Here is a 10551-nt window from a genome sequence, read left to right as displayed (position 1 = left end):
CACACACACACACACACACACACACACACACACACACACACACACACACACCAGGACTGTTGAATGTGTGCCTTGAATAAGCAAGTTACAAGTGCTATAAAAAACTGCCCAATGAGATGCGTTGGAATATAACATTATTTGTGTGTCTGCTCTCCCATCCTCTGTCCAGCCCTGTTCCTGAACGGAATGGACAGACTGACTCATTTGGGGGCACAGGTTCTGGGTAAAGGAAGGCGGCATTAATCTGGGAAGTCACTGCCTTGTGATCCTTTGGGTTCTCCCCAGTTCTGCTTGCAGTCAGTTGTGAACATTAGTTTCATTGCCTTCACTTTGGTGCTATTGTGACAGTACACACCTGCTGAAAAAAAGTTTTGCATTAACGTCACAATCAAGAACACTTTATTTTATGCTCGATCTTTATCATCATGTTATGGTTGGCTACACTGTGTTTTCAAACAGAGAGGGCATCAGTATCAGCATTGAAGAATCTGCCTTCGAGGTACCCCTTTGGGGCTCCCCTGTTTTCTGAGGTATAAGATGGAACTATTAGAAGTAGCCCTCACTAGAGCTCAGGTGAGGTAAAGCAGGAACATGCCTCCACTGGGAGGACAGCATGAGCCATTCTACCAGAATCTATTCGGGGAATCCTGATAAAGTGTGCACTGTATTAGATATTTCTTTGGGGGACCTGATATCTGGGAATCTCAGAACTCCATAATGGCAGGTTCTACCCAGCCTGTGTGTGAGCCTGTCTTCCTCTTGGGCCCCTCACGCACTCTCCTGGAAGCTCGAGGCAGGAGTGTTTCAGCGCCCTGCCCCACAGTGGAGCATCTGTCAGTGCTGTGAGGCTCACACTTGTGGGTGCAAATAGCACTGTGAAGGAAAATGAAATGCAGGTGACAGGAAGCCAGGTGCCAGGAAGAGATGAGAAGGTCAAATCCAGAAGGGGTCAGAGGCAAAATTTAAGATCAAGCAGCTCCAGAACCCAATTATATGGGTTTAATTTCTGGTTCTGTCACTTCCTCTCCTTGTCTCCCTTGCCAGGCTTCTTAGCCGTCTGTGTCTCGTTTCCATAATCTGTAAAAGACGGTGTAATAATAACACATAACTCATGGGATGTTCTAGCAATTAATTAAAGTTCTTGGCACATAATTAGAGTTCCCTAAAAAGTCCTCATTACTATTACCGTCCTGGAGTGAAGAATTGGAAATCATGAAGAAGTTTCCCCAAATGTGTTTCCCCTAGGTAACTAGTTTCCTAGGTTACCACAAATAGGGTGACTTAAAGTAATAGAAATACATTTTCTCAGAGCTCAGGAGTCCGGAAGTCCAAAATCAAGGTGTTCTCAGGATTGGTTCCTCCTGGAATCTCTGCAAGAGAAACATCCTTAGCTTCTTGGGGTGTCCGCGATGCTTGTAAATATATCACTCTACTCCTTGCATCCATATCCCTGGGTTTCCCCCTTTTCTGTGTCTTATAAAAACAATCTCATTGCATTTGAGGTCTGTGCTGTCACACTGGTGATTAACTTTTAACATATGAATTCAGCAAGATAAATTCAAATGTTCAACTCCTGTCATTGTTGTGAGCTGGTGGCTCTGTCTCTTCCCCTGACTAGGCTTGAGGGCAAGAAGGCCAAAGGGACCATCATGAAGAATTGAGAGAACTCATCTTTATTTCCTGTCGTCTCTTGCCCCCAGCCTCAGCTCTACTCCAGCAGAGCAAGCGTTACTGGAATTAAACAGCATGCCACCTGCATTCTAAATACGAGCACTGTCTACATATCTCCTGCAGCATTTTGGACTTTGAATCCAATGTGGACAGCATAGTAGGGTCTCTCCCTTTCATGACTTGGCAGTGGGCACTGCACGGAGCAGAGGCCACACAAAATGCCACCAGTCCTATTGTGTATGTCACCGTGTGAAAATGATGGGCAGAGGCCACGCAACCCATCTCTCTTGAGTGCACTTTTATTACTTTATTTATTTGGCATTACTAAGATAGTAGGTGTTCACTGTGGAAATGCTATGAACTATAGCCAAATGAAAAAAAATTAAATCACCCTTAATTCTCCATAGACGTATAGATTTTTAACACTGTATTGTGACGTGTTCCCAGTCATTAGTCTTCGATACCATTTTAACAGCCTTCTAATGGTCCATTATACAACCCTCCCAATAGTCATTTAGTCCAGCCCCCTTTACAGAACTTTTAACTTGTTTTCACATTTTGTTGCTAAAAAAAATGCAAAGATACAGATTTATTCTGTATTAATTTTATAAATTCTTAGTATGTGGTACTTACTGTAACCCTGTCCCTTTTCCAAATGTTGCAGTGAACCTGGAGTACCTTAGCTTGGTTTCTGAGGGGCTGATTTTCTTATCCAGTTGGGAAATCTACTCTCAGCTTGGTTAAATTATCTCAAGCAAGCTCTCTCCTGGGCCACCTCCACCTGTGTCCTGTAACTAAGAAATAGGCTGCATTCTTGAGTCTGTCTGCTTGGCTCATTTGTTTGGGGATAAGGGCTAATGAAGTCAGTGTAGTGGGGCTTGAGCTTTCTGTGCACCGGCCAGGAAAGTAAGCGTCCTGTCCAAAGAGTGTTTCCCCAACTCCAGACATCTGCTATGTGAGGCTGGCTATTAGTTTCCAATGAAATGGGCACGAGAACGTGGACAGATGGACACGAATCTCTCACCACCATCTTCCCCGTGGAAAACGGCTCAATGAAGAATTCATGTCGGTCGCATACAACTGGTGGGGTTAGAGAAAGGAGAGGGAAAAATATTGGAGAAATAATGGGGTGACTCTGTGTGTGCCGGGCTGAGGAGCTCAGTCTCAGCAGCGTGGTCTGACTTGCTACTGCTGGTGGTAACGGGTGTTTGCCCTTGCAGCTGACACAGCGCTTGGCACTGACGATGTGTACGACGAGAAAGGATGCCAGTGTGATGTATCCGTGGAAGATCTCACCCCACCCCTTAAAACTGTCATCCGAGCCATCAGGTCAGTGTAAATCTTGAACAGAATGATTAAGAGATGCACCTTGCGTTATTTGGACTGTGTTAGCAAATTCTCTTCGCGGCAGGTGAATCTTCTGGAATAAGTACTTTTCCTTTTCCTTTTCCTACTCATCCGCATGCCTGTAAGATGATAAAATGATTTCCTTTCGTTGCCACACTGTACCGTATTCAACACAGAATCCCTTCTAAAGGAACTGAAAAGTCATGCCATACTGGAGAGATTGCATGAGAATTGGCATGCTGTGTGTGTTTGTTGCTTTAAGGACATTTAGTTTATGGATGCCGTGAGATTTTTTTCCAATTAATTTTATGATGATACTGTAATATATTATTCTGTACTTTGTATTAAAGAAAAACCTCTCGGGGTTACTTTCAAACAGGTAAAGCACTCTGCAGTGACTTGGTCCTGTCTTCTCAAGTTAATGGTTGGTCTTGCTCTGCTTCCTCAGTTGGTGGCAGAGACCCAAGAGAGTACCCAAAGACACTTAAATTCATCTTTCCAGGGCTCTCTCCTCACCTCACAAGGAGGAATCCAGGATTTGGCGTGATCAATTCACCCATTTTAATCTCTTTGGGAAATTTTGCATCTGTCAAAGAATGTGAAGTGATTTTATTGAAAAAGAAAATTTAAACCTCATCTGATCTTATTTTTTTAATACTTTCTACCTCTTACCCCCAAAACAGAGGAAAGCTTACAATTATCCAAACTAACTTAACTATTCAGATGCTTAATCTAACTTTAAATGTCAGTGTGGTTGATTATTTACTGCTGTTAGTCTGTCTTTTGGCACCATGTTAGACATCGTGGCATTACTCCATGATTGGGGATCACTAGAAGAGCAGAAATGACTTAAAAGACTTAGCTAAATGGAGCGGGGCACGACATAGTGAAAATACGTTTACTCCAGAGTGTACTTAAACTATCTGTAGAAATAACCTAAGAAGAAGCTGGCTAAAGCCTACTCCCTTCCCAACGGAGCATCAAGTAACAGACCTTCCGAGAGGGGAGGTCACACCTTCTTCTTGGCCTGTGCATGCTCAGCTTATGCCTCTTTTCTCATGGTAATTGTTAGCAATACTCCCAGTTTATCTCAAGGATCCCACTTTGAACAACCGATCGTATGGTCCCCTACCTCTGAGAACCTAGAGGCTGGGGTGACACTTCAGCCTGGAAACCCAGAACATGTCGTAAAATGATGTCTGAAGCTTTGTGTTAAAGGGATGGGGAGGATCGAGAAGTGCAGTAGCCAAAACGGTAGCCATTGATCACCAGAGGCTATTTAAATTTGAGTTAATTAAATGGAATCCAACTTAAAATTCAGTTATCCATCCCATGATCCACATTTCAAATGATCAATAGCCAGAGGTAGCCAGTGGCCTCCTACTGGACAAAGAAAAAGGAACATTTGTGCCAATGTAGAAAGTTACAGTGACTACCTTCTACTCTAAAAGTCACCTTGAGATTATTTGCATACATTGACTATATCCCATCAAAGACCCTAGAGTGAAAGAGGGGCAATTCAGCCCACAAATTAACCTGACTTGCAATAAATATGGAAAATCTTATCAGGAGGAAGCAGATTATGCTTCCTAAAAGTCATATTTAACTCAGTTTGTGTCATTTCCCAAGACTCTGAAGCTTTCTGCCTTTGCTTCACAACCTATAAAAAGTATTGTGAGTTGCAAAAAAGAAAATGGAATGGGTTTATTCTGCTAGCTAAGCACTTTAGCAACAGTTTAAGATTTACTTTGCAGTAAGTTCTTGAAACCTGACTGATTTTTGTAAAGTCCTCAGCAGTTCGCTTGCTTTTCAGAATTCTTCCTTTGTCCTTATTTTTAGCTGAACTTTATTATTCACCTCTCTACCCTTTCTGTAGGTTTCTAAATTTTTCTGTCTACTACTTTGTGACACTTGCAGGGAACAATTTTTCTCCCTGTACCCTGATTCTGCTTAGTGGGTCTTTTTTTGCAATCACTTCCAATTTCCATTTAAAATTATCAAATTCTATAAAATCATGATAGCTACACCAAATAGTTCCATAACTTAATTGGAAGTCTTTCGCTTATAGTAATTCTTCATTTCTAAAGATTAAAAGACCAACCAATACAATTAGCAATACTGAAAAGTCTGAGGCATAAGCCCCTAAAAGTCTTAAGCAGAAGTATTCTGATTATATAAATAAACTCAACATCAGTTGGCAAAAGGTTTTTTGCAGAATACGCTTACCTCTTGTAATTCGCCTGAGATACTGTTTTGTACGTATGTTACTGATTTCAAGTGTGAACCATCCACTATTCATCTCTGAGAAGGCAACTTGTTTTGACATATTCCCACTTATTTGAGGGGTGTGAGGATCTTTAATATAAATATTTGACTGTGCCTATTTGACTATGACTTGTATCCCAGTAGCTCTTGCAATAATAGCTTCTTATAAGAGCCAAAGTAATATTAAAATATATAACAAAAATGTGTTTCATTGCAAAGATGACAGCATAGAAAATAATATTACTGTACTCTCAAAGAGTAAAATAAGAATTCTCATTTTTCAGTTATTAATATTTATTAAGCATCTACCATTTTTTATTTGCTTTTGACAGTGAAAATTTTCAGGCAATGAGATAACTAAGGCCACTCTGAATTTGCCTGGAATTAATTACCCAAATGTAGTTTCAGACTTTTTCCTTAATTAATGATGTCATCTTTAAAAGTACATAGTGAACAACAGCTCTTCTTAGACTATTTCCAAAATATGTCTTTCACTCAGAAGAAAACTAAGTTAGGAAAACTAGGATTATCACTGATTCGTCACTATCATTTTGTGGAAATGCACCAATTTTCTGGAAATATATTTTCAAACTCACCTCTGGGAGCAAAGAGTGTTCTTATTTGTAATAAAGGTTCTAATGCTGTTAATGATTTAATTCAAACAGTTTAAGTTTCATTTTCCTCTATTTGTGGAAATTAGTTTTTAAATAGAAAAATTGGCAAGGAAGTAGAAAAATCAATAAATAAAAGTATTCTATATGCTCACTTTTCCTTGCCCCATAGTTGGAGACCAGTTTTCCTATCGCTGAGAAACACAACCCAAAAATTACCTATATATGTTATTTCAAAATATGGAGCTTCTTGTGATTTGGGAATTTCTGAATTCTCCGAGGCTGAGGAACACTTTCTTACCTTTCATGCTAACACTTAGCAGTATAGACACGACGTGAATCTAGGAAAGTTTGTCACATAAAAATTAATATATGCTTTCTTAATTTCAAACAACAAATATGAGAAAGTCACAGCCAATGCTAAGAATTTATGAAAGAATCCGGGGGTGGGGAGGGAAACTTCTTAAAATACAAATGTTTTTCTGTGCTGACCTGGCTAGATTATCTATCAGATAAATGCAGCAAGGAACATGCAAGCACCGTTTAAAGAATTGAGCATTTGGGGAAAGTGCTTTGCCTGCCAAAACAATGCCATGCAAAGTTTATAAACTTCTCTTGGTACAGTTTTCATAGAATTACTGTCCAGGATCAAGACCACTCTCAATGAGATCCTCAATGACAGTTCTCCCATTAGTTTGTTTTATACAACCATGTTTTCTGTCAGTCTTGTCAGAATACTGTGAAACCTATATTCCTTGTTGAAGATAACTGACCAACCTATACAGATACTCATTATTTTGAAGACAGATGAAAAAGAAGTTACTGATTATATCAGGTTCTTAACTTCTCTGAATATCTCCATACAACAGTCCCCTTCCCAGTGTGTTTCACTGCATTCAACGTTACTGGTCCTAAACAGAACCAGCCTTTCTGAGAATCAGTGAATAAATTGGGTTGAGGCTGAAAGCTCAGAGAATTCTTTACTTGAAGCCACGACCTGACCTTGCTTGGCTCCACAGCTGATTCTACCTCACCCACCATCTCCGTGGTGCTGCTCAGCACAGGTGAGGGTGGCAGGAAATAGGGTGGACCCTCTTGGGCTCTGAGCTCACTGGTGACATGGGGATGTTAAATTACGAAGCACATAGAACAGTGGGCACGTGGCAAGCACCTCATAGGTGCTACTGTGTCACCTCCTGTGGTCCAGGTCCCTTGGTGCTTTCTCTCCCTCCGCTCCCCTTGCAGAAACTGGACTCCAGACCCTTCACAGTTTCTCCTCAGAGGTCAATGCATCACTCAAAATACTTGCACTGACCTTCTGTTCTGCGCCAGGCACAGAGACAGACATTACCAAGAGCGGAGGATCTCTGCTCAGAGTCAGGCAGGGTTCCCAGAAAAGTCAGGGGTTGTGATGCAGAGCAGCTGGCCGCCATGATGACAGGAACCCAGGCTGATCTGAGGAGACTCAGTGGAGCACTTCTGTGGAAGTGGGGGTTGGGCTTTCTAGAGGGAGCGAAGGAGAGACCTGAAGGACTATGCATAGGAAACTGCAATTGCAAACAGCAGAAGGGAAGGTGCCCTTAAAAACTGTGAGGACCAGAAGAGTTGAGGAGAAGCTGAGGGGAGGGGTGGTACCATCGTCATAGGCAGGAACCCGAGGTGGCTTTAAGTAACAGAAGTGCATTTATCTGCTTGGTGTTCTGTTCTAAAGCTTAGATGGATGATTCTGATGACAAAATCAGGAATGCATCAGACAAGCACTTTGGAAATTAAGAACTGCAGATTTGGATATTGACTGGTTGGATAGGTTGGAATCCAAGAGCAGGAGGAACCATGGATGGTCCTCTGGATGCCTGGTCGGACAGAGGCTGGCCTGAGGGGACAGTGCATCATTGTAAATATTGAATCCGGAGGTCCCAAGGTGCTCAGCGAGCAGGTTCTGGAGCCCAGGAGACACGTGGAATGGGACAAACTTGGTAGCCATCAGCACAAAGTGCATGGATCATAGAAGTCTCTCCTGAGGAAGGAGGAAGAGAAGGTGGTCTATGCAGATTTCTATGACTCACAGACACATAAGGGGCAGCAAGAAAAAGCAGGCTGTGAAGGAAGCAACTCAAAGCCAAATGACTCATGGGAATTGGGACAGTGCAGCCAGATAGGGGCTGGCAGAGAATGTTTCAAGCCAGAGACAGAGGGTAACTTGGTTAAATGCTGCTAAGAGGTCACGGGAGTAAAGAGTAAGGCTGCCCTTCACAAGTGCGAAAAAGGAAGGAAAGATAAAGAGAACACTTTTTTAAATTATCTATCAGGATCTCTCACTCTAACAGGAACCCAGAGGAAGTGTCAAGAATTTCTTCTTCTGAGCAAGATATGGTGACCCAGGCCTGTAACCCCAACATTCAGGAGGCTGAGGCAGGAGGATCTCTGCAAGTTTGAGGCTACATAGTGAGTTCAAGGACCACATCGCGAGACCCTGACTCAAAACAACAAACAAAAACAAGAAGAATTCCCTTGTAACTAGAAAAGACCATCAACTCTTTTTAAATAGCTCAGAGCCAATCAGTGAGCAAGAACCCCTGCTGACCCCTCAGGTCTGCGAGGCTGCACCCCTACCGTGTTCCCCTGAGCAGCATGCATGAGACTCTTCCTAATCCTTCCCTCAAATGCAGTCAGTACTCTGAATCCTCCTCCAGTCTCCCTCCTTACTTCACACAAGAAGGCTCTGCAGATAGAAAAGAGGTACATGTTTGCCATTGTGGGGTTTTGTTACATTTGCAAGCTGTGTAACCATCCCCAGTTCTTAATTTTGCTGGTGTCGTCTCTGCTGTTTTAGCAGAGGTGATGAATCTTGGTTTGTGAGTCACTATTAAGACTCCTTGACAGCCAAGACTAAGACATGGTACAGAAAAGGACACTGCCAGAAGGACATTCTATGAATAATTTGCACACATTTTTAAAACCAGCTAATGTATTCCCTAGAATATTCTTTTTGTTTGTTTTTGTTCTGAAGATAATCACTTGTGGCCACATTTTTCTCTGAGGCTGCATTAGATAGACTATTGTTTTCACGGAAGACCCACTTGGTAGCATCTGAGATTTTTAACCTTTCATTTGCCTATAATTTAAACCATGTCTCCCATTTGTTGTCGTGTCTAAAAAATATTTAAGTGCAACCACCATGTATGGTCGTTTCACACTTAAAGTTTTATGGGAAATTTTATACTTACTAAGAAAACAAAATTTACAGATTCAGTTACCGTGTCAATGCTTGCAAAATCTTCAAAGGAAAATCAACCGTTTACAGACTGTCTTGATCCAGAGGTGTTTGCACAAATGCAAACCTGGAATTATGTTTTTATTTAACAGAACATCAACATTAATAAATACTCTAAACTAGTTACTCATGAGGCTTCGGTGAGACCCGAATTATCAAGTTCTGTAGCCTTCATTGTCTACGGGATCCACTCCAAGATCAGCACTATGCCTTGGCCAATCTCTAAAAGTCAAGGAAGGGCATTCTTTGGGGAGATTCACTGACCATTCAATAGTGAGCCCTAGGGTCCTGGATTTAAGGAAGTTAGGTTTCTTTTGAAGAATCAGAAATCAGAAGACAGTTTTCTGAACTGGAAGGAAGAGGATTTGAAGGCATATCAGAAGACTAAACCAACTCAGCTGGCCAACAATAAAGCAAAGTGGTAAAGTGTTAGAGGGCGTTGGGGGAGCCTTCGGGAATCTTCCTTGGGGAAGATCATGCATCCACCCCTAAAACATACGATCTGGCGGCCTAAGGCCGTTTCAGCGGCCTTTAGAAACAGTGACATCCCCAGACGCAAGGGTGCAGAGCCGGGAACGGGCTGTCATCTCCTCCAGAGCCTAAAGTGTCCAACACACTACACTGAAAGTGGCCCAGCAGCAGCGTGTATTTCTTTATCGCAGCATCCCTGCCGTCTAGCAGACACTGGCACAGAGCAGGCACTCAATGAATGCTTGATGGATGAACTAATGAGTGAATTTGCAAGCCTCATTCATCAGGCACCGCCCACTGTTGGCATCGCTTAGGGACACAGCCACGTGGAGCTCATGGGGAGAGAGCTCTGGCTAAGGAGACCGTTGGATCCCATCAGAGCTCAGTCGAAGCAACCAAGGCCTTGCATCATGCATGTGGAAAGGAGGAAGCCAGAGACCAAGCAATCACTGCCATCACGTAGGAGGCTTCTCCGCTCTGTCTGCTCCCCCAGCACAGCCCACGCACATGCATCCCAGCCCAGGACGGTGCCCAGCATGGCAGCGCAGGTGCTCAATGAATATTGATTAGGAAAAGAATGAATGAGTAAGAAGCCAGCTTAGCTCTCCCCTCCCTTTCCAAGCTGGTCCTTCGTGACTACTGCTTGCATGAAACTTGGGAGGCCGCTCGGGGAAGGAGAGGCTGGAAGCACCCTGTCTGGTGTGCGGTGCAGGAATGAGAGCGGTCGCTTCTTTGCATGGGGACTGGTAATTTGCCACTGCCCGGACCGCTGTCGCTGGAGCGGCTCTCACTCTTGGCTGAGTTTTTCAGAGCGATGCGGTGCCTTCGGTAATCGCTGACCCACATCCTGGACCTGACCGGACAGTTACTGGCGGCGGGACCCCAGCTCCCTGGGTGACTCCGGGCGCCGCG

General features: G+C 43.1%; 1 protein-coding gene across 6 annotated transcripts in view; it reads left to right on the top strand.

Annotated features, from left to right (window-relative positions):
* The window catches only part of Kcnq5 (potassium voltage-gated channel subfamily Q member 5), a 388898-nt gene that overhangs the window by 362572 nt on the left and 15775 nt on the right, over window positions 1-10551 (top strand). For all 6 annotated transcript variants that reach the window (XM_010617849.3, XM_010617847.3, XM_033756495.1 and 3 more), the window contains one exon: window positions 2892-3000. In XM_010617849.3, the coding sequence (XP_010616151.1) occupies window positions 2892-3000 (109 nt within the window). The remainder of the gene's footprint in view (window positions 1-2891; window positions 3001-10551) is intronic.

The sequence above is a fragment of the Fukomys damarensis genome, unplaced genomic scaffold (assembly GCF_012274545.1).
Source record: "Fukomys damarensis isolate Sample0158 unplaced genomic scaffold, DMR_v1.0_HiC HiC_scaffold_27, whole genome shotgun sequence".
Taxonomy (NCBI): Eukaryota; Metazoa; Chordata; class Mammalia; order Rodentia; family Bathyergidae; genus Fukomys; species Fukomys damarensis.
This window is presented reverse-complemented; position numbering and strand designations above follow the sequence as displayed.